The sequence below is a fragment of the Globicephala melas genome, chromosome X (genome assembly GCF_963455315.2).
Source record: "Globicephala melas chromosome X, mGloMel1.2, whole genome shotgun sequence".
NCBI lineage: Eukaryota > Metazoa > Chordata > Mammalia > Artiodactyla > Delphinidae > Globicephala > Globicephala melas.
This window is the reverse complement of record NC_083335.1, coordinates 91,631,473-91,656,752: the sequence shown is the minus strand read 5'-3', so window position 1 is coordinate 91,656,752 and position 25,280 is coordinate 91,631,473. Positions and strand designations below refer to the sequence as shown.

At 41.3% G+C, this 25,280-nt stretch overlaps 1 protein-coding gene across 1 annotated transcript; it reads left to right on the top strand.

Moving 5' to 3' along the window:
• Positions 1-148: 148 nt before the first annotated feature.
• Positions 149-19,303, top strand: ATP6AP2 (ATPase H+ transporting accessory protein 2). Its single transcript, XM_030834925.2, has 9 exons — positions 149-313; positions 6,260-6,390; positions 8,003-8,134; positions 12,957-13,052; positions 13,194-13,331; positions 14,229-14,282; positions 15,167-15,316; positions 16,209-16,328; positions 18,312-19,303. Exons 1-9 carry the CDS (start codon positions 274-276, stop codon positions 18,504-18,506), a joined length of 1,056 nt encoding a protein of 351 aa, XP_030690785.1. The 5' UTR covers positions 149-273; the 3' UTR covers positions 18,507-19,303.
• The last annotated feature ends 5,977 nt before the right edge of the window (positions 19,304-25,280 follow it).

The following is a 25,280-nucleotide window of genomic DNA, read 5'->3' as shown; positions in this document are numbered from 1 at the left end:
TTGATCGCTGCCTGCCATTGGCAGGGCCTTCCATCCATCACGTTAGGCTCCGCCCACGACGCTAACGTTTCCCGGGCTTCGTCTCTTCCGCAGGCCGCGGCGTAGCTGGCGATTGGTGGAGAAGGCTGCGGCCGTCCCAGAGGAGGCGAGGACGGGGCGGGCTTAGGGAGTCGGGGCGAGCCCGAGCTCGTCAACCACTCGTGCGGCGGTGGTCGCTGGCGTCCCGCCGGCCAGCTCTGTGTCGCCCTGCACTGCTGCGGCCGCCGCGGAACCATGGCTGTGCTCGTCGTGCTCTTGTCCTTCTTGGTGGCGGGTAAGGCCCCGGGCCGCGGGACTCGGGGGCGGCCGCGGGTGGGCGGCAGTGGGGCGGATGCCGCAGTGCGGGCAGCTGGCGATGGCCTCGGCCCAGCCGCCTCCTTCTCCGCCTTCTCTCCGGGCCGGCCTGTGGCGGCGCGGCCTGGCGGGCTTGCTGGGGCCGGGCGGGGCTGGGCTGCGTGGGGGCACCTGAGCCGGCCTCCACCCTTTGCCTCTTCAAGAAAGGCGCGTCCGCCTGTCTTGCTCCAGCCTCTTCCGGCTCGGGAGGCGCTTCGGAGGACGGGGATGCATTTCTCAGTCAACTGTTGAACTGCAGCCCTCTGCGAAGAAGTGAAGGCAGACTTCTCAGTTGCCATTAGCTGCTGCTTTTCTTTGCATTTTTCTGGTGTCTTCATTTCTAGCGGTTATCATCAGTAATTGGTGAAATCTTCCCACTCCCCCCAGTGTTTCAGGATACGGAAGTTGGAGGTGGAGTAATTGTTTTTGTATGATTATTTCTCAAGGAGAATTTAAAGTTCCTCTCAGTAGTTTGCAATAGTTCCCAATTTTAAGGATTTGGAAACTAAGATGTGAGTCACGTTCTTAGGGTCACATGTCAAAAAATGGTAGTTTTCTCCGTGGAACCTAGGTTCCCTAGCATTCAACAAGGGGAATGCAAGTCAGCTCATAATTGGCCTCTTACCGTGCATCATGTAATTCGGTTAATTTTACACCAGTCCTTAGAAGAGGATATCACCCTCGTTTTACAGAGTGGTCAAGCCTAGATAAATTACCCAAACAGCACACAAGTAGTAAGCCGCAAAGCTGGAATTGAACTCAGATCAGCTGGTTCCAAAGTGTGGGCCTTTCCCATTATACGTGTCGTGGCACAGGTGTGAGAATGTGGGAATGATGGGGGCAGGGACTGGGGGCCCAGTGGTGAACAAGAGGCCGAGTTGAGAACAGTTTGGAGGAATGGGTCCCTGTTCCCCAGTGTGTCGATTCAAAAGCTAGACGTTAAAAATCTGTAGGGCGCCTGTGCCGCTGCTCTGTGAGGTGCTGAGATGCCCCACTTTGGGAATGGTGGTTTAATTCTACATGAAGGTACAGACCTTTGATGTTTTTGAAACCTGCAGGTTTTCTCCATCCTTGGAGGTGCCCAGTATTGTGTGTTGATGATAGTTACACTTACTTTAGTGACCCCCAAATTTTAAGGTTGTGTTGTACCTTTCGTCTCTGGCTCTGTCAAGGTCGTTCTGATCTATCTACTCAATTTCTTTGGGGGAATTTTTTAAGTTTTTAAATTCCGTTTTTGAAATTTAAAGATCTTCCTTCTGATACTGTGATTTAACTGAACATCTCGCTGAAATTCCATGTTTTAATGTTATGATTGATATTATTTTGATTCAGTGAGGTTTAGGGGTTTTTGTTAGGTTTTGGTCTGAGGCAAAATAATTGCTTCTGTATATGGTTTGAACCTGCTTTCCTAACTATAATAGTCTAGTTCATACAGATCAAGAATCTGATCCTGTCAGCTTCTGCACTGCATGCTCTTGTCAGATGAGGTGAAATTACTATTTTCCACAATGACTAAATGTGACTTAATGGAAAACATCTTTAAGAGATCTGACTTCTCTATTTGAGAAAAATATATATAAGTCCTTTACAATGGTGTTACCAAACCAGAGACCAGGGGAAGGGATCTAGGGTTATGAATACCAGGTCATGAGGAGTATTTGAAAAAAATTCAGATGTTTAGCTTGGAGAGAAAAGGCCAAGGGTGAACACATGGAATTTGAAGGGATGTCACGTTGAAGAGGGATTCAGTTTGGTCACTGATGCGCCAGAGGTCAAAAGTAGGACCTGTTTATTTTTTCACTTGTTGATTCCATCCCCATTCATAGATGACAGCATAGTATGGTGGGGAGTTCCCAAAGAGGGGAAGGATTCTTAACCTCTCTCTCAGACTGGGGAGGCGGGGGGAAATTTCCCTCGGCAGGGTGCCTCACCGGCAAATGTGTGAAAGGTTGGGGTGGGAAGAAAAGCACAGAGGTGTGAGAGCAAAAGAGCGAATAGTTTGGTGGAGCTGAAACGCATAGGGGTTAAGTTGGGGAGATCCCAAAAGGAAGGGTGGTGAAGTGCTTTGGGTGTTACATTTTGGATTTTGTTTCAAAGGCTCCGGGCATCGAGTGAAGGTGGTTGAGCTGCAGGGTGAATGTTCAGATCTGTAGTTTGAAAAGGTGCTGGGAAGGCTGGATCTGAGAGTGGCATGACAGGTCATAAGGCGGCCAGTTCTGTCAAGCCTCGGGAGGGCCTGAAGTGGGGAGGGCCTGATGAGGACCCTGGGCATGGAGGGGAAAGGGTTGTGAGATAAGAAGAAGAACAAAAGATGGACAGAATTCATTGGTTGATTAGCTGTGGTGCTGAGGAAGGATTTAAAGATGACTAATTCAAGCAGCTGGGTGGAAGGTGGTGTCATCCTTTGATACAGAGAATGTAGGAGGCGTGTATGGAAAAATGGTGAATTCAGTTCTGAACCTGTTGAGTTTGAAGGACCCGTGGGACTTAGAAGGAGACGCTCAGCTGACTGTGGGGTATGTAGGCCTAAGGTTCAAGGGAAATCTAAGCTGAATATAAAAATCTGGGAGCCATTAGTGTGTTTTTGGTGCTTGCAGTCTTAAGGAGTAGATGGGCTCAGCCAGGGGGAGACTCCATTGTAGAACAGTGTAGGATAGAAAGCAGTGAGGGTCAGAAATGGAGCTGCAGGTCTCCAAAGTGGAGTGTGCCCAGTGATATTGGGATGCCAGAAGAATGTACTGGAAATTCCATTTGTCTTTTATTTTCTCTTTTTTTTTATAGTAATGGTCAGATATTTTTGTAGACTGTCCCTCAATTTGGGCTTGTCTGCTATTTTCTCATGATTAAATTGGGAAGAATACTAAGGTGTGTCATCCTTTTAAAAAATTTCTATTTATTTTGTGTGTTCTGTAATATATTATGAATATATATTTTATACTAGAAATGTATACTTTATAAGTAAATGTATGTATATTGGGAATACTTTCAAACTTTATACTGAAAGGGTTGAAATCTCAAAAGTTTGGACGTCACTGCTTTAAAGGATGGGAAGGGGAAGAAACTGAGGAGAAAAGTAGCCGGAGGGATTGGAAGGAAAACCAGGGGCCCGGGCTTATGGAGGCCAAGGCAGGAGAGTTTCAAGGAAGGGGTTGTCAGTATCAGTTGCTTTGGGAAGTTACATACATTGAGGGCTGAAAATTGTCTTTGGGACTTGGTGAGTCATTTCAGTGGCATGGTGGGGTCAGAAGCTGTGGGTTAGGTAGCAAACAGGAGATGAAGAAGTAGCAGAGCCAGTGATGGCTGACAACTCTTCCAGGATTCTTCGTCTGAAGGGAAGCAGAAGTAGGTGGAGGCTGGTAGGACCAAAGGAAGGGTTTTGTGGTTTGGATTTTAGAATGGGAGCACCCTCCGCGTATTTTTATGCTGAAGCGAAAGAGCCAGTTGAGAGGGGAAACGGCTAGTGCAACATGTGGCTTCATTCATTCAATCAACAAGTATCTATTGAGCACCGGTGTGCCAGGCACCGTTTTCAGCCCTGGGGATATTGTGTGAACAAGACAGACTGAAACCTCTGCCCTCGTGGAGCTCTTTTGTACAGGGCCAGCTTCGTATGCCCCAAACCATATAGCCACCTAACTCCTGATACATCCTCTCTTCCAGAATACAGACTTAATAAACCCTGAATGAATAATTCAGTAGGTGAATGAATGAAGGTCCCTTGAAGGCTGAACCGTGGGATATTTTCAACCGGAGGAGGGACATCCCTGCCAGCACCTGGAAGGAGAGGAGATAAGGATAGGGGCTTGTGCAGATAAACTTGTGATGGGGAGAGGAAGCAGGAAGCTGGAGGAATTCCTGTGCTTTCTCTTGAAGCTGGAGATGAGGTTATCTGGTGAGACTGAGTTGGGAGTGATAAAACTGGAAGTTGAGAGAAGTTGGGAAGCCAACTTCTTAAACTTTTTAAAGGGTTAGAATGTTGGGACAATGGAGATGATTGCTGGCAAACGTGGCGCTGAGGTGGCATCCCCATTCACTGGTCACATTCAGGTAGAGGATGGGTGACTTTCTTTCAGGTATCCCGGAGATGCCTGCGTGAAGCAGCAGTTTCTCAGTATAGGAGTCCTTGTAAGGTTTTCTGAAGCTCTAGGCTGCTGAAGGACTGTTGTACAGGCGTGGAAGTGGATTCTAACTATAAAGTTGAGGCAAAGTAATTTAGTAGAGCTCTGCTGGGGTCGAGTGAGTAGGGCTGCATCTCAAACAAGGCAATCTCCAGATCCAGATATTGTTCTTTAAGTGTGTATGGTATTCAGAAAGTATGCCTTCCTTGCTGCCCCATTTTCCTTAGAGTTTGCAGTTAACTACTACGTCAGCGAAGCAAGATGTCTGTCATTTACAAACTGCCATTCCATCCTGCTAATTTTTGTCTGCCTTCGGGTAGAGCAGTTTGGAAATTCCTGCTCTAGTGGCTGTGCTGAATGAAACTCGTAACTCTTCATGTTGTATCAGCACCATCCTGAGGCCTTTTATTTACTGTCAATACTGCAACACCAAAACATTTACTGTTGCTTCCAACGTCATTCCCATAGCCTGTAAGTGGTACTTTCCTTAGGTCAAGAGAGTAACAGTGATGCTTTGTTAAAGTCTAATTTTCCTGTGCTAGGCATGACCAAGATTTGTTTTGGACTTGGAACTAATCTTTTCATAGGAACTCGAAAGTTTCCATTAGTTACTTGTCCTTGTGTAATCTAGACATCATTGGGTTAACTCACGATGGGTGAAGAAGCAAGATACCTACCTCATCCTTAGCCTTGGAGGGCCTATAACATAGTCCCTTGATTCTCATTCTCACCTCTTAATCCCAGGCCCCATACCCCTAGACTAGTTGATTTTATTATTACAGAATACCTTTTCTCAGCCTCTTGATATGTGCCTTGGAAAAACTATGTCCTGGACTTTGTTTCTAGAGTCTGAAGTATTTTACATTCTGACTGGTAACGTGGACCCCCCATTTGACAGTACTCATTTCAATAGCTTTGCCTGTGGGACATAAGGGAAGCTATGATCTATCCTAAGATATACTAACCTGCTGAAGTTTTGGCGTGATATACTAGGAATTTTATGAATTTGCATTTTCAAGAGAGGATCGATGGTAGAAATATTTATTTGTTTATTTATGGCTGTGTTGGGTCTTCGTGGCTGTGCGCGGGCTTTCTCTAGTTGCGGTGAGTGGGGTCTACTCCTCGTTGTGGTGTGTGGGCTTCTCGATGCAGTGGCTTCTCTTGTTGCGGAGCACGGGCTCTAGGCACGCAGGCTCCAGCAGTTGTGGCACGTGGGCTCAGTAGTTGCGGCTCGTGGGCTCTAGAGCGCAGGCTCAGTCGCTCCGCGGCATGTGGGATCCTCCTGGAGCAGGGCTCGAGCCCGTGTCCCCTGCATTGGCAGGCGGATTCCTAACCACTGAGCCATCAGGGAAGCCCTCGATGGTAGAAATAATTTACAGATTTCAAGTTTCTTTTCTTCCTTTCTGGTCTGGGCCAAGGTTTTGGTTTTGGTTCTTTAAAAATGTGGAGAAATGCTGCTGATTTCTAATTCTTGCCAAATTGCCACATGCCCCTGTTTAAGGGCCATCTGTAGGAAGGCACCTAGATCATTAGGAGAATCTTGTTTCATAGTTGTAACTTTGTTACAGCAGAATGTATGGACTTAAATTCTTACAGTGATACTTTGAAAAAGAATTTGTTGATGTTTAGGTTTTAGCATTTTGTCCAATCAAAATTTAGTATGCTAAAGTCAATGGAGAATGGGAAAGTATGTATTATATTTAATAATTTTCAATGTGGGTACAAAAGATTTATGATGGTGATCATTTATTAATCTGTTTTCCTTTCAGGTGTCTTAGGGAACGAGTTCAGTATATTAAGATCACCAGGGTCTGTTGTTTTCCGGGATGGAAATTGGCCCATACCAGGAGAGCGAATCCCAGACGTGGCTGCATTGTCCATGGGCTTCTCTGTGAAAGAAGTATGTGTATTTAAAAAAAATATCTGGAGCTGCTTGTGCAAGCATTTTTGTTGATTTCTGCTAATATGCCAGGAAAGCCACGGGCAAACATAGGTCCAGGTCACAAAAGGAAAAAGCTTATTTGTAGTCAGGGAGATTTTGGATAAGTGTTCGAAGCTCGGTTATGAAAACAAATCATTATAAAAGATTAACCATGTAATCGTTTTTTCATAGTAGTGACGTTCTTTGTTATATAAGAGAATGCATCTGTCCTACTATTAATAGGATGTATAATTTTATTGTGTTTTTCCAGTACACGTGATAGATTTGTGTCTTGGTTCAGGCTGCTATTACAAAGTACCATAGACTGGCTGCTTTATAAACATTTATTTCTCACAGTTCCAGGGGCTGGAAGTCTGCCATCAGGGTGCCAGCATGGTAGGGTTCTGGTGAAGGCCCTCTCTGGGTTGCAGACTGCCAACTTCTTGTCGTACCCTCACATGGTGGAGAGAGCCGGAGAGAGCCCTCTGGGGTCCCCTCTATAAGGGCGCTCTAAGCTCATTCACGAGGATTCCGTCCTCATAATGTAGTTACCTCCCTAAGGCCCCTACTCCTAATACCGTCATACTGGAGGGATTAGGATTTTGCAATATGAATTTTGAGGAGACACGTACATTCAGTCCATTGCAATTTTTTACGAATGATAAAATGTATATGCATCTTACCTGAATTTAGGAAAATAGTGTGGTCAGTAGCCATAACCTTTTGTAATAACTGGCTGCTTACATGATTGTTGCGTAGGGGGCCTAGGTCCCGTCAGTATGAGACATTTTATAAAGCTCAGGGCTGGAAGAAAGGAGATGGAGTTTGCTCTATCTTCCTGTCTCCTCCCACTTTAAACTTTGGTGCTCTTGAGGTGGTCTCTAGATGTCATCAATCACTCAAAGGAACATTCTTCCTAGGTCCTGAGTGCCCTTGAAACCAGAAGCAATGCACGGGAGCTGCCTCTGCTGGGCCTTTGGGTGGAGCCCCCGCGTTCCTTGCGTGAACCTGATGGGTTGTTTACATTTAAGGATGAAATTTGTACCTAGTTCTTTACAAACTTAATTTTGACTACAAATGGCTGTCAAAGTAACCTTTAGAAATAATTACTAATCAACTACTGAGAGTTACTTTCAGCAGGAATTTTATTTATAAAGCACTTAGTCTAAAGAGAATGTTGTAATGGTAGCCTTGCTGTGTCACTGTGAAAGAAAAGTGATGCTGTAGGTAAGGGCAAAGAATGATGTGAGGGAAGAAAATGTCCATGGTTATATGGAAAAGAGAATGTTTTGTAATCTGGAATTTGAAAAGTACCTACATTTTGTTTATTTGCCTGCTTTTTTCCACAGAAGGTTTGAGATGACTTATTATTAGACTTTATTGTTTCAAGTCTGTAGAAGTTTAAGAAAACGAAATCAGCATCCTCAATTAGGAGATTGCAACTACTGCTTTAAATAAGACATTTGCTGTCCGTGTGAGTTTTCATTGCCAGTGTCATCCCAGTACCCCGTAATTCTGCTTGTTAGATGTTATTAGGGAAATGGTTTCCTGAGTTGATAATTGGGACAGTTTCACACTTTTCAATGTGTAGGACCTTTCTTGGCCGGGACTCGCAGTGGGTAACCTATTCCACCGTCCTCGGGCTACCGTTATGGTGATGGTGAAGGGAGTGGACAAGCTTGCTCTACCCCCAGGCAGTGTCATTTCGTACCCTTTGGAAAATGTGAGTATTTATTATAAAGAATTAAAGGGATGCATTTAAAATTTTGTTTTGTCAGCTGTCATTATGGATTGTGTTCTAAGCACTCGTGTTTTTTTTTTAATGCACTGATAGTTTTTTTTTAATTATATGATGGTTGTAAATTTATTGAGACTTGGCTGTTTGCCATGGATGAGAATACTTTCTAAGGTAACAGGTAGAGAAATTGGCCCGCTCTCAGAATAGTCAGAGGCTCAAAAAAGAGAAACCAGTTGAGGGTGTAACCTGCTGACATTTTCTAGGGCATTGTTTTGTCACCTTCCCTTCAGAATTTTATCATTTTTGTGTAAGAAGGAGACTGGAGGCAGTTTTGCTGGCTCACTTATCCCTTCACTGGCCTTTCAGGCAATATGGCTGACTGAGCTGTTGTGAGAGGCCGTCCTTCTACTGTAAGCATATAGAAGTCACCAAACATCTTTACATGTATCACTAAACTCGAAAGCAAGCAAGGGGTACACACAGGTGCCAGATATGAATAGAGAATTCAAAAGCCACAGTGGTGAGCAGGAGCTGAAGGTGAAATTGTGTTCCCTACAGAAAGCCTGGGGCTATAAAATGCTGTCTTGTTCTCTTGAAAGGAGGACTATTAAAACCCCAGCTGCCCCAGGGCTACCATGAAGGAGCTGGGTTGCCACCCTTAGCTGTGGGGCCCAAAGAGCCCCCCTAAGGGAAATCGGAACTATGGGCTTGTGCTGTGCAGTCACATGCTCCAGATTCACACAGTCCACCCCACACAGACACCTCCCCAGCCCAGGGCTCCTCGGTAAAAAAGAATCGAAGAGGAGTTGAATTTACCAAACACTTGAAGGAAAAAAACGCCATGAGAAAGTCAGCAGGTGCGACAAACAGAATTCATCCCCCTAGAACTACTGCAGATAACAGACCAGCCTCAAAAAGAGATTTAAAAATACATACATTAAAATTGTGAAAGAGTTAAAGGAAGGGATAGAAACCAGAGGCAGTTAAAAGATATTTTTGATATGTGGTGCTTTCATTTTCACTTAAAAATATTTTGTAATTTATACTGATATACTGATTTCTTTAACCCATGAGTTATTTAGAAGTGTTGTAACATATGGGTTCTTTCAAAATAAGTTTTGATTTTTCAGTTTCTAATTTCACTGCATTGTAACACTGGTCTATATGATGTTGATTTTGGTGGTGGGGCATGTTTCACACTTTTCCTGTGGTCTAGTATAGATTATCTCCAAGCACACATGACATGCTTACAAAAAATGACCATGTACTAGGCCACAAGGCAAATCTCAATGGATAATAATCAGTATCATATAAACCACCCTCTCTGACCACAATGCAGTTAAATCTGAATACAGTAACAAATGATACCTTAAAAAATGCTTGGAAATGGTAGAAACAAACACAAGAACGACTCCTCAGGTTTAGAGCACACTGAGGTAGACTAAAGCCAAATCAGCACCTAAATATAGTGAAATTGAAGAACTGTCAAGGACGCGGACGCTAATAATCTTGCCAGAGAGAAAAGACGCTGTCATGACAAAGGAATGAGAGCAAAATGGTAGCAGATTTCTCATCATTGCCATTAGGGACCAGAAGCGCAAGAAAGGAAAAGCAGGAATTGCATAGTATGAAGCTAGGCTGAGAATATTGTTTAAGTAGTTATAATAAAATGATACAGAAATGAAAATTATAACTATTGGGAGGGTGGAGAGAGAGAGTGCTTGTAAGGGGATAGGGCTGTGGTTGGTAATGTGGGAGAGCTAGATCCTCATTTTCTATAATGGGCGATAAATACATAATGCCTAAAATTAAAAAATCAAGACGGAGTAGTATAAACATTTAGAGGTGGTGGTAAAAAGAAAAGGAAACAAAAGATTTGAAGGTGAGTGCTATAAATAGGTACTAAGGATGTAATGTTCAGTCAGCATGATGACTGTAGTTAACACTGCTGTGTGATACATGTGAAAGTTGTCAAGAGGGTAAATTCTAAGTTATCACAAGGAAAAAAATTTTCTTTTTTGCTTTCTCTTTTTTTTGTATCTATATGAGATGATGGCTGTTCACTAAACTTATTGCAGTAATCATTTCACAGTATATGTAAGTCAAACCATCATGTTGTATACCTTAAAACTTACACAGTGATGTATGTTAACGGTATCTCAATAAAACTGGAAAAACTAACTCGAAGTGAGGAAGAAAAAAGATGGGGGAGGAAAGAAAGTACCTCATAGAAATAGGAAATGGATGCGCAAACTTATCTTCCATAGAAAGTCTTAGATAATTGTCTCTTTAAACCGCATGTATATATATAACTCTTAAAAATTAATTTTTAAAAAGCCAACAAGAAAAGATAGCTGGAATAGACACAGTCCTAAATAATTCATTGGTTGAGGAGAAAATTATGGTGGAAGTGTTGAAATTATTTGGAACTGAATATCACAAATGTGCCATATATTTAAAAATTGTGGGGCACAGCTAAAGTGGTAAGAAGCAGGAAAATTTATAACCCTACAGGCACATGTTAGATAATTTAAAAGATTGGAAATTAATGAGCTAAAGAAACCAGAAGAATTTCAGAGTAAATGGAAGGAAGGGAACAATAAAAATGCAAGACGTGAAAAAGATACTTTTAGTCTTCGCAAAGATTATTAAGTAGCTTGTTATGTGATTTCTGTGAAAATCACTGTAGAAGATCTCTTTTAAAACCGTATATATGGGGGCTTCCCTGGTGGCGCAGTGGTTGAGAGTCTGCCTGCTGATGCAGGGGACACGGGTTCGTGCCCCAGTCCGGGAGGATCCCACATGCCGCGGAGCGGCTGGGCCTGTGAGCCATGGCCGCTGAGCCTGTGCTCCGCAGCGGGAGAGGCCACAGCGGTGAGAGGCCTGCGTACCGCAAAAAAGGCAAACAAAACAAAACAAAATGTATATATGGGACGTCCCTGGTCCAGTGGTTAAGACGCCGCGCTTCCACTGCAGGGGGCACAGGTTCCATCCGTGGTCAGGAAACTACGATCCCATAGGCCACACAGCACAGCCAAAAAATAAAGTATATTAAAAATCCAATATGCCATTAAGATTTTCATTAGCCTACAATCCAAAACTAAACATTTAAAAAGAGGTCATGTTATTGCTTGACCCTGACTGACTGCTTCTAATCCTTTTAGTGGCAGTAGGTGGAAAGATATAAAGCTCTGAGGAAAAATCACCCCCCCCAAAAAAAAGCCTTAGAATTCCACTAAAGCTTCTATTTGATTAGCTAGCTGTTATCATTAGATTTTCAAGTCCTGTAGATACAGAATTTACATTTTTCCCAGGACAAACGTGTATCCTTATAATGTAGTAGAAGAAAACAGTCATGGGATTTTAAGCGTGACCTTTTTTCCTTTTATAGTATAGCAGTCTATATAATTTTTTCTTTTCCTTCACAGTTTGGCGCTCACCTGACTCAGTAGCTTCTCCAATTTGATTGCTAGGGACACGTTACCTTTAATCTTCAACTTTCCTGCTGTGTGTGCCACTGAGGTGAAATGAGGCTGGAGAGTTTGTTACATGTTCTCGTATTCCTTCCAAAGCCCAAGGAAGTGAAGTGTGTGCTTGCAAAAGGAGGAGCGCTTGTGGCTGACTCAGGGAGCTTGTAACAGGATGCTTTTGCAAGCTGGAACTCTTCCCCTTCTTCAGTTACTCATTAACTTATTTTAAGAGAATTTGGGGAAGAGTTAATATGCATCTTGTGTAAGAGTAAAAATAGATTACACTTCACGTTTATTAATCACATTTATTTCTGCCTGGCCCACGTTAACGAGCTACTTATACACATGAACCTTTTAATAATAGTAAAGGGAATTACTGGGGGGAAAAATCACTGTACGAAATCTCCATTAAAACAAAAACATTACTACTGTACTGCTTGTTGTAATAATATTAAGAATAAAATAAGTTTTTGAGGGGAAAATTACCATAATTTATTTTAAAAAATAATGTGGGGCAAAAACAGGTCTATGGGAATAGACGTCAGAATTTTGGTTACCCCTGGGGGTGGAGGGAGTGGGGAGAGAGGCTTGTAGGGCGCTGATGTTTTGTTTTGCTCTGGTTGGCTTATATGAGCATATCCATTTGTAAATATTCCTTGAGCTTTGACTCCAAGACCTGTGCACCATATTATGTGTATGTTTCACTTTAATAATAAATTCACGGAAAAAAGTACATTTTTATCACAATTAGCTATTTTGGTTTATTAATATCATGTGTTCCCAAGATAAATTTCACATTCAGAATTCTTGTGACATACTTTATGCCTTGCCTGAGTCTTCAGTCTATCTGAAGACCAAACCCTACATCTTATAAACATTTTTAAAATTCTGAAATGAAAAATGGTCTCTTTCAATTATATTCAAGTCTTCAAATTCCTTTGACCTTCTCTTAAATGCAAGTTAATACATTATCATTATTGTAGAATATACATTCACTGTGGCACATTTTATCAATATTGAAACCAGATGTATTGCTGCTTAAAATACCTGAATGACCACCAGAAAATGGTCGTTTGTGGAAGGTAATGTTTTGTCCTTTACTTTGCACGTTTTTTCTCATATAGGCACATTTGGAGACACAAACTCATTGGCCCACTAGGGGGCTGTTTAATCATCTTGTGCCCTCAAAAGGGCTCTTTGTGTTTGGATATGATTTTTTGATTTCCATAGAAAATGCTGGTACATTTTTTTTAAGGCTCTTTTTTTAATACTATGTAAATGATTTTTCTTCCCATTTTGGTTCTGATAATAATTAAGATCTCACTATTAAATTTCAGGCAGTTCCTTTTAGTCTTGACAGCGTTGCAAATTCCATTCACTCCTTATTTTCTGAAGAAACTCCTGTAGTTTTACAGTTGGCTCCCAGTGAGGAAGTAAGTGTGATACAGTTTTTATTTTAAATGCTTTAAAAAATAAGCTTTCTTTATTTAATGAAAATTTATGAAAAATGCTGACAGACCTCTGTATATTGGAATTATTCTGTAGAATGTAACAAAATTTTTGGATTCTTGCAGAGAGTGTACATGGTGGGGAAGGCAAACTCGGTTTTTGAAGATCTCTCAGTAACACTAAGACAGCTCCGCAATCGACTGTTTCAAGAAAACTCTGTTCTCAGTTCACTTCCCCTCAATTCTCTGAGTAGGAACAATGAAGTAAGTAGTACAGTTATTGAATGAATGAATGAACATCATTAGTAATTTCCCATTTCTTATGCTCCTGACTTTAGAGCAAACTTGACCTTTTAGAAAATGAAAAGTTTTGCAAGTTTATTGCTTGGAGTAGATTCTTTTTTCCTTTAGTGTAATTTTTAAAAAATGAATCTCATGAATGAATTGACTCTGAGCTGATCTGTAGTAATAAATAGCACTACATTCTAGCGCAAGGGTTGCCACCAATTGATCCTGACAGGCCAGAAATCACAGTAACTAGTTGGTAGAGCTGTGTGGACCTGGTAATGTGGGAGCCATTATTCACTGCCACTTTTGATGTGTTGCCTCATTTTTCTAATTCATTCTTGACTGTACAGTGGAGGGCACCACCCTTACTTTTGACTCCTGTATGCCAGCTTCACCACCTGTTCATGCACCCTCTTAACCACATGGCGTGCCACCTTTGTGGTAGCCTCCCTTCTTCACCTACTCTGGATGACCAGGACCACCATCTTTTATTCTTCAAGGGATGTGAGCAAAGTAGGCTATTGGCAGGACCTAGTTGCAGTGCGCCAGAATGTTCTGACGCCCTGAGGGAAAACCAGTTTAGAGTTTAGATGCTTTATCACAGCTTTATCAAAAATAAAGCTGTTGGGCTTCCCTGGTGGCGCAGTGGTTGGGAGTCCGCCTGCCGATGCAGGGGACGCGGGTTCGTGGCCCGGTCCGGGAAGATCCCACATGCCGCGGAGCAGCTGGGCCCGTGAGCCATGGCCGCTGAGCCTGCACGTCCGGATCCTGTGCTCCGCAACGGGAGAGGCCACAACAGTGAGAGGCCCGCGTACCGCAAAAAAATAAATAAAATAAAATAAAATAATGCTCATTTCTTTCTGCTCTCTGCAGGTTGATCTGCTTTTTCTTTCTGAACTGCAAGTGCTACATGATATTTCAAGTCTGGTAAGTAGGCTTCTCTAATTTTTCAGTTCCATTTATTCTGGTTCCGGAAGACATTTCTAGAGAGTCCTTGAATGATAGTGAAACCAGTCAAAAAGTTTATGTGCCCTAGATTTATGATTCCATGAAAGTTGAGAAATCAGCGGTGGTGTTGGGAAGTTTGAACTCATCTCATGTTAACAAATTACTTTGCATTTCTACCTTTAGGAGGGATAGTATTAATATATCTTCCAAGAACACAGGCTTCTGACCTGTTGATTTCTTGTCAGACATCAAGACTTAAACAGTCTGGACTAATAATGCAGTCGACCAAGTCAGGAAAGGAATATATATGCCTGTAGTGTGTGTGTGTGTGTGTATATATATATATATATATATATATATATATATTTGGTGATTTTGGTGAATGACTTTTTAAAAAAAACCCTCCTATGATGAAATAGAAAATCTTACCCGTGTGCCGTCTTCTGAAGTTGTTGCCCAAACTCTCAGTGGGGTTGGTTTGGGGAGTGTGGAAGTGTAGTGCTGGTGGTGTGGGAGGTGACTGCTCTGTGAGCACTGATGGCTCGTCTCTTCTGGGATCAGTCTGGTCCAACCATCTGCTCTCTCATACCCTGGCCCGTACCTGAGGTTTTTAAACTAAGAAATTTTTAATTTTTAAAAGAGCTTTTATTATAACTGCTCCTAAAAATGAGATTTGTGTTGGATTTGTTTTATCAGAAACTCCCATTTAAACCAGTTCTGTTTGCCACCGTAAACCAGTTCTGTTTGCCACCGTTCTAGACTATTGTGGTACCCTGGGGTGTTTCTGCCTAGTTTAGTTAGGTGTAAAACTCCAACTGGCTGTGTTTGACAATACTTCATCTATTTCCTTTTGTTCTCCTAAGTTGTCTCGACATAAGCATCTAGCCAAGGATCATTCTCCTGATTTATACTCACTGGAGCTGGCAGGTTTGGACGAAATTGGGAAACGTTACGGGGAAGACTCTGAACAATTTAGAGATGCTTCTAAGATCCTTGTTGATGCTCTACAAAAGGTAAACCATCAGTGAATGGGGTGTGAGCAGTTAGAGCATTTGACTTTTAGGGAAAAATCTGCTTAGTGAAATTATTGATTGAAGTCTTTTTACTCACCTTCTTTGAGGGGCCCTCTAATTTCAGTGACCGAGGATGGAGTAGGTCACAGGTGTATGTTGGGATGTCTGTCTTTTGTCTTTTTTTTGGCCTTGCCGAGCGGCTTGCAGGATCTTAGTTCCTCGACCAGGGATCGAACCCGGGCCCCGGCAGTGAAAGTGCCAAGTCCTAACCACTGGACCACCAGGGAAATCCCAGGGATGTCTCTGGTAAAATATATCTAACATAAATTTACCATTTAACCATTTCTAAGTATATACAGCTCTGTGGCACTAAGTACATTCACATTGTTGGGCAACTGTACCACCATCCATCGCCAGAACTTTCAGCTTCCCTGAAACTCTGTCCCCGTTAATCCCTATGAAATAACCGAAGGAGAACACTTAGCACAGTACCAGACATTTAGCAGATACTAGTAAATGCTGGTTTTCTTCTGCCCTTGACGTTATTCACCTGCAGCTCTTCAGTGAGGCTTCATAGTTAAATCTTTGTAGATGTTTGCGATCAACCAGAGACAACAAAGATTTCATTTTTCCTACTTCCCTGCCCCCAACTTATACACCAACAAATTCAGTGACTACTCCTTTCTGGGAGTAATTTTATTTTGAACGTTTGTATGTTGAATCTTAACACTTTTCTGAATGTTTAAACCTTTAAGACTTGCCTATTTTAAGACACACTGTATTTCATGAGCCAGTAGGTAATTGTATTTTTTCTTGTAGTGCACAGAAGCTTTACAAAAATTTTAAATAAGTATGTGTTTTGAGATTCATAGTAACGTCAATAACTCTTCAGTTTGCAGATGACATGTACAATCTCTACGGTGGGAATGCAGTGGTAGAGTTAGTGACTGTCAGATCGTTCGACACATCCCTTGCGAGGAAGACTAGGACTATCCTTGAGGCAAAACAAGCGGTGAGTACGTTTTTAGATTAACTCTAAAAACCCCACTAAATCCTGTATCACTCGTGGGCAGTATGAATGAGCAGTCAGTAAATCGTAGGTTTCTTATTCACGTAGTTATTCACGTAGGTATGTGTGTTTTGCCAGTGATGCTCAGTTCTTTGGGGTTGTAATCAGATAATGCAAGACTTTGTTAGGGATAAAAGCAAATGTGTCAGAGCCCATAAGGTAATTCAAATATGGGTATTACAAGGAGACCTCAGAAGTTAACATGAGGGAGTGGTGTGGCGCTCTCAACTTGTGGAGTCTGCTTTTCTCAGAGGTACATTGTCTTTGTGGTACAGTCTCCCATTTTCCGGCTACGTACACTCTCTATTAATACAATTTTGACCTGGATCTTGCTTTGATTTTTAAGCATTTAGAGGACATAGGCAAGGGTGCCAGCCCTAGTAAAACAAGCGTGTGTGTGCGCACGGCCAAGAACATTACTTACAGCTGGCTTCATCTCAGAGCAGGCGGATTCCCAGTCGTTTATGGACGCTCTCTTTGGGTCCATTTTGCAGCCCGCACTCTCCTCTGTTTTACCAATCGCTGTGTGGGACTTAGAGGGAGATGCTCAAAAGTAATGAGTGTGTTCAAGATAATCTAGATGTGACTGGTTTGCGATTGTTTCGGAGTGGAAAGACCTCTCTGTTTAAGACAGCATGGCAGGCTAGACAAACCGAAATTTTCCGACTACAGAGCTAGAAATAGTGGATAAAAAGTAAACACCCTCTTGAATGCAGTTTAACTCTCAAAAAAGTAAAGGAAACTCTTAAGGAGCAACTAAGAAAGGGAACTGGAGAACTGTGTTAGGCTGTCCTGGGAACATTTCCAGTTGGGTTACTGAGCAACTGGGCTCTCTGTGGGGAGTTGGAACTGACGCCTCCCCGTGAAGCTGGGACCCTGCTGGGACCCTGAAAGGGCTGTGCCCGCAGTGAGGGCAGACTAGAAAACAGCCTGCCTGCCAGCAGAAGGAGACAGGAAGGCAGCTTGGGGGCTGTGCAGTCGGGGTATGTGCTGGGGGTGGAATGTCTCTTAGGGAATCCTTAACCACAGGGCCACCTTTATGTGGGGGCTGTGCAGTCGGGGTATGTGCTGGGGGTGGAATGTCTCTTAGGGAATCCTTAACCACAGGGCCACCTTTATGTGGGTTTGAGGCTCAAATTTATACTATCCGCAAGTTCTAGGAAGCCCCAGGCCAAGAAACTGACACAAACCTCAGCCCCAGGCTGGTAAGACCGGTGGCCTCCAGCAGAAGCAAATGTAAAGCCTCCCTGGCAGGACACACCTTCCACACACAGCATACAAAGTATGTAACATGTAATACTAGTGAAGAATTCTAAAAATTAAACGTTATAAAGCTGAAGAGAATACTTGTTCTTCTGAAGCTCCCTCTTGTCTTATTCCTTTACCCTCCCCATCTAGAGGTAATTGCTCTCCTGAATATTATGTTAACCATTCCCTGGCTTTTTCTTTACAGTTTTAATACATATGTATTTATCCTTAAATAATGTTTGGTTTTGCCTGTCTAGAATCATACTATATGTATTTTACTCTGAGCAAAGGCTCAGTATTGTTTTTAAGAGCCATGCAAGTTGATAAATACAGCAGTTGGATGTGCCACGATTATCCATCCCGTTGATGGATATCCTTGCACATGTCTTGGTACACATCTACATCTACAAGTGTGTTCCCCAGGGCATGAACTGGCTGGATCACAGTATACTTACACTGTCACGTTATCGGCGTTGCAAGCAGTTGGAGCACTATATGTACCTCCACCAAACAGTGTGCTTACCTTCTCTGTGAAGGCTCCCCTTCTTGGTTCCTCCTAATATAAAAGGAGCTCTTATGCCACTTATTAATATAGTTTGCTAGCTATGATTCATTTATCTAACAAACTGGGATAATTTCCTAACTTAACATTCTTCCCTCTTGATTTCTTTATTGTAGAAGGACCCATCAAGTACCTATAACCTCGCATATAAGTATAATTTTGAATATCCAGTGGTTTTCAACATGATACTTTGGATAATGATTGCCTTGGCCTTGGCTGTGATTATCACCTCTTACAATATTTGGAACATGGATCCTGGATATGATAGCATCATTTATAGGATGACAAACCAGAAGATTCGAATGGATTGAACTTTCCTTATGCCAACTTAGAAAAGGGGTTTGGAAATTTTCGTTATAATAAATCTTTTAGTGTGTAAAGTAGATAGTATAAAAAAGCAGATTTGTGTTCTCTATTTTGTGTGCCTGTGATGATGCTCTTTTAGAGCGAATTATAGCTGTGTGATATAGATGCTCAAATACTATGATTGATATAACCATTTAATACAATTAATTTCATTCCATTTAATATTTGGAAACATGCACTGAAATAAATATTTATTTCATATAGGACAGTTTGTGTTGGGAAAATGCACTGAATTTGAAATGCTTAAAATGCTTAACTTACTTCCTTACACAGGACAGGTGAAAGTGATAATTGGACTGTTATATACTATGAACATGAACGTCTTAATGTAAATACCTCTGAAACGAGTAAAGGTTTTTAACTTCAAGCAGCTCTAAACTATGTATGTGCTTATATAGTCACTTAGATTTGGACTTCCATCTGATTGACTGACAGACTATAGCTGTTTTTTAACCTCTTCTGAAAGTTTGGTGATCCGAATGGTCAGGTGTGGATATTAAAGATAGATACTACATTGATGTAAACAGGAACTAGCTTTGTGGAGTTATAGATGCTTGTAATTACACACACAAAAACATGTGGGGGACATCGTGGGGCATGATTTCAGTAATTTTTCCCCTTTTGTAAGTTACTCTGGTTATTCTATAGAATGCTAAGTGGAAGTAGATGCTCCCTGCTTTTCATGTGGAAGTGGACCAATAATTAATAAAGAGTGGCAAATAAAGTTAATAATGATTCCAAATTTGTGTCATTTCAATATTAGATCTATTTTATATTGTAAAAACCTAACTGAAAAGGGTTTTAATCTAATCAAAATTGGCTGTAATCTAATCAAAATTGGCTGTTTTGTTACACAAACTGTTTATTCTCACTGCCTCCTGAGATTCATTACCAATATGAGGAAGACATTTCAATTACTATGCTTGTTACTGAATTTATACAGAATATGTGATAAATTCACACTTACTTAGACTTCAGGTAGGGAAGGCTTAAATTTCCTTCCCAGGGGCAGGGCAGCACAACTCTCATACTGAAGTAACTTAGCTACATAATCCTGAAGTTTAAAAATCTAATTGGGTAAGCTATAAGAATTTAAAACGGTATCCCTTAAGCCTTTACCTTATTAGTTCTTTACCTTATTAGTTCTTCATACTCTACAATCAATCAATTAGTTGTAATATTCACCTTTTTGAACCCTACTTGGGTTTAGTATTAGCTCTGTCTGCCTCTTCTTTGCAAAGAACATCAAATCAATAACCTGAGAAGACAGAGTCTATTTAGCTGCGTTTTCTACCACTACTGCAGGATACCGCTGACAGTTAGTTACAGTGTTAAACTTCCATAGAGTGGAGGAAATTTTTGTTTTCTTTTTGCCTCTCACTGCACTATAAATAGTGAAGCTGATAACTCCACAGGAAAGAAAAACTAATGGCCCTAAAATCATTCAAGTGTTCTCCACCACTACCCCCTGCCAGGTTTATGAGGGTGAGGGCATTTTCCGCAAAAACACTCTGACCCCCATGGAACCCAACAGGGCCTATGTCTGGGGAACAGGGATCTACAACGCTGCACAGCAGTTAAAATTCATTCTTCTTTCACAAGTTTATTATATAAATATTGCCACAGAAGTTAGATTGTTATGATGAAATATGAAGTAAACCAGTGCCTTTGTAATTTAAAACTGATGAGACTAAGTTCTAGGAGAAGAAAAAAAATCAACATGACAGCACTAATCCTTACAGGGTAAATGGCATTAGCACCCTTCCATCTGTGGTAGGCAGAAAGCAATTAATTAAAATAAATGTTCTGCCAAGATTATTATACCTGTTGCTGATGATTTGCTCTTAAGTCTAATTTGTTCAGGAACATAAATCATGATGTCAAGATTTGTGTGAGAGGCAGGAAAGTCAGGCTCATGGCAGACTATTCCACTGACACTGAAAGAGAAAACCCAGTCACTTTATATCTAATCGGTGGAATATTCCAGGTTTATAAAATACCTGAGATTCTACATGTGGTAGATGCTGCTTATAGCCTAATTCTGTTAAGAATAATAGAAAATTGATTTTTTACTTTCTTTGGCTGTCTTTTGTGAAGGAATGCTATCCTGAATCCATTTTCACTAGTACCAAATAATATGGAAGCCATAAACTTACTTCTTAATGGGTGAGCGACCAACAATTTCCAAAACGTGCAGTGGCATCAGGCCTTCCAACCTTGGCTTCAGGTAGGTTTCTTTCCAGCCTTTTCACGACAGACTACGCAGTGGTTTCCTGGAAAAATAAGGAGTTGTCAGAAAAAGGCATTAGTTAAGAAGCACTGTAACTGAAATAAAGATGAATTCAGTTATCCGATTCACCACTTATTAGCTGAACAATCTTGGGCAAATCCCTTAATCCTCTCTGAATCAAAGTTTTTCATCTATATAACGGGGATGGTAATACTCCAGGTTTGTGAAAGTCAGCATTCAGTGGGATAACATGCTCAAAGGTTTGTTAATGCTTAATATAAACTGTAATAATAGTACCAAATTCAAGGAACTCTGCTTGGGCCCATCATTGTACCACTGATATGTACTGGCTAGTTTCTTGGTTGCAAATAATAGGAACAAACTTTGGTTGGTAAATTATGTCAGTTGTCCTACTCTAGTGACCTTTTACTGGACCCAGATGCAGTTCAGGAGCGCATTTCGCTTAGTTGTCCTGTCTCCTTAGTCTCAGTTCCCCAACCAGAGACTGGACCAGGGATTGAACCCGGGGCCCCAGCAAGTGAAAGTGCCGAGTCCTAACCACTGGACCACTGGTTCACTTTTGAAAAAGTAATGGCCAGTGATTTTATAGAATGTCTATAAAATTGTTGGTTTGATATTTGCTCATGATGTCAGGAGGCACATGATCTCAATATGCCTAATCTTTGGTGACATTACCTTTTTTTAAACTCTAATCCAAGAAATAAGAGAAAATTTAAATCTACATATTGAAATGGCCCACCATGTACTTCAGAAAATTGACACTAATCTATCAACTCTGAGACATATCTCATTAAAATTTTAGACTTTTAAGACAAAAGATCTTCAGGGCTTCCAGGCACAAGGTCAAATTACTTATATGAATAAGAAAATTTGCCTAGCATCAGACTTCTCATGTGTAATATGCAAAGTACTGTGAGGGCAGAACAGCATTGTCAAGAAACCCAAGGAAAGAACATACAAGCCCAGAATGTTATATCTCAAACCATGGCTATAGAAACCAAGTTTCAATTTTGAACCACTCTTAAAAGACACAAAAATAGACAAACGAAAAGACATCTTTTTGAATAGAAAAACAACATGTATATCAGTCGGTGTGCTCCAGAGAATGTATGAAAAATACATATACACACACATATATACATGCACATTTATTTTAAGGAGCTGGTTCATGTGATTGTGGGCACAGGCCAGCAGGCTGGAAACTCAAACCTGTATTTCTATGCTAGACTTGAGGCAGAATTCCTTTTTATAAGAACAGTCATATTGGACTAAGGGCCCACCCTCAGTACTGGGCCCACTCCAGTATGACCTCATCTTAACTACTTACATCTGCAACGACCCTATTTCCAAATAAGGTCACCTTGTGTGGTACCAGGGGTTAGAACTTCAACATATCTTTGTGGTGGACAAAATTCAACCCACAACAACATCATAAAAATGTCAGTTCTTCCTAAGTTAATTAACACATTTAATCTGATCCTAATGAAAATAAAAATGTTTTTATGGAGCTAGACAGGTTGATCCTGAAGTTTATATATAAAAAACTAAGAGAACAGTGAAAAGGAAAAGTTACAAGGGTGAACTCTCTACCAGATATTAAAACATAAAGCCTCTATGATTAAAACAGTATGGTTTATGCTAACGCATATATATGGAATCTAAAAAAAAAAGGTACTGATGAACCTAGTTGCAGGGCAGGAATAAAGAGGTAGACGCAGAAAATGGACTTGAGGAAATGGGATGGGAGGGCGAAGCTGGGGCAAAGTGAGAGTAGCATCAACATATATACACTACTGAATGTAAAATAGTTGGCTGGTGGGAAGCAGCAGCATAGCACAGGGAGATCGGCTCGGTGCTTTGCGGATGACCTACGGGGGTGGGGATAGGGAGGATGGGAGGGAGGCTCAAGAGGGAGGGGATATGGGGACATGTGTATGCATATGGCTGATTCGCTTTGTTGTGCAACAGAAACTAACACAGTACTGTGAAGCAATTACACTCCAATAAAGATCTATTAAAAAGAATAAAAAGTAGGGCTTCCCTGGTGGCGCAGTGGTTGAGAGTCCGCCTGCCGATGCAGGGGACACGGGTTCACGCCCCGGTCCGGGAAGATCCCACATGCCGCGGAGCGGCTGGGCCAGTGAGCCATGGCCGCTGAGCCCGCGTCTGAAGCCTGTGCTCCGCAATGGGAGAGGCCACAGTGAGAGGCCCGCGTACCACAAAAATAAATAAATAAATAAAATGTTCCACTAAAAAAAACAGTATGGTATTGATGCACTGATAGACAAACCAATGGAATAGAACAGAAAGTCTAGAAACAGACTGAAGTACATACAGAAATTTAGTATATGGTAGAAGTGGCATCTCAAATCACTGGGCAAAGGTGAACTTTTGAATAAATGTTGGGGCGACAGGATACCCATTTGGAAAAAGATAAAACTAGATCCCTTATCTCCCAGCACACGCAAGAACAAACTCCAAACGGGAAAAGATAAAACTAGATCCCTTATCTCCCAGCACACGCAAGAACAAACTCCAAATGGGTGAGAGATCTAGATTTTAAAGAGAGAGAAAGAAACCATACAAGTATTGGAAGAAAACAGGGTGAATTACTTCAATGGCCCAAGTGTAGGGAACAGCTTTCCCAACTCGACTCAAAACCCAGATGCAATGAAAGAAAAGGTTGATAAATTTTACTATCTAAAAATATAATTTTTTTCTAATTTTATTGAGGTATATTTTAGATATCATATAACATACCTATCTCAAGTGTGCAATTCAATGACGTTTTAGTAAATTTACCAAGCTGTGCGACACTGCCACAAATCAGTTTAGAACCCTCATGCACATTTACTGTTCATCCCAGTTTGCACTTTGATCCCCTGAGCCAGGCAACTACTGCTCTTTCTGTCTCTATATATCTGCCTTTTCTGGATATTTCATATAAACGACATCATATAGCATGTGGTCTCCTGTGTCTGGCTTCTTTCATTGCGCATCAGGTTTTTGAAGTTCATTTATGTCATAGCATGTATCCATAGTTCCTTCCTTTTTATTGCTGAACAGTATCCCAGTAATGGATAGACCACATTTGAAATGTCTGTTCACAGTGTGAGGCTATTATGAGTAATGCTGCTAAAAACACCACAAAAGAAGAAAATATTTGCGACATACCTCACAGATAAAGTACCAATATTTCTAATATAGAGAGAACTTTCAAAATGAGAGGGGGAGAAAAGTCCAAAATTCCCATATAGAAACAAGCCAAAGACATGAATTGACAATTCACCTAAAAGGATAGTAAAATGGCCCTTAAACATGTGAAAAGATCCTCAAATTCACTCATAGTAAGAGTGCAAATTAAAACTACACTGAGAACATCAACTAGGATGGCTGCGATCAAAAACAGAACAACAAGCGTTACTGAGGCTGCGGAGACATTGGAACCCTCGTACACCGCTGGTGGGAATGTAAGACGTTGAAGCCACTTTGGAAAAACAGTCTGACAGTTTTTCAAAAGACTAAACATGGAGTTACCATATGACCCAGTCATTCCACTCCTAGGGATCTACCCAAGAGAAGTGAAAACATACAACCACATAAAACAACCCAATCAAAAAATGGGCAGAAGAGCTTAATAGACATTTCTCAAAAGAAGACATACAGATGGCCAGTAGGCACATGAAAAGATGCTCGACATCACTAATTATTAGAGAAATGCAAATCAAAACTACAATGAGGCACTACCTCACACCAGTCAGAATGGCCATCATTTAAAAGTCTACAAATAACAAATGCTGGAGAGGGTGTGGAGAAAAGGGAACCCCCTTCTACACTGTTGGTGGGAATGTAAGTTGGTGCAGCCACTATGGAAAACAGTATGGAGGTTCCTCAGAAGAGTAAACACAGAATCACCATATGATCCAGCAATCCCACTCCTGGGCACATACCTGGACAAAACTATAATTCAGAAAGATACATGCACCCCTATGTTCACAGCAGCACTATTCACAATAGCCAAGACACGGAAACAACCTAAATGTCCAATGACAGATGAATGGATAAAGAAGATGTGGTGTGTGTGTGTGTGTGTGTGTGTGTGTGTATATATATATATATATATACACAATGGAATACTGCTCAAAAAGGAATGAAATAATGCCATTTGCAGCAACATGGATGCAACTAGAGATTATCATATTAAGTGAAGTTAAAAAGAGAAAGACAAATAACATATGATATCACTTATATGTGGAATCTAAAATATGGCACAAATGAACTTATCTACAAAACAGAAACAGACTCACAGACCTAGAGAACAGACTTGTGGTTGCCGAGGGGAGGGGAGGTAGGGGAGGACTGGGAGTTTGGGGTTAGCAGATGTAAACTAGCATATACAGGATGGATAAACAACAAGGTCCTACTGTACAGCACAAGGAACTATATTCAATACCCTGTGATAAACCAT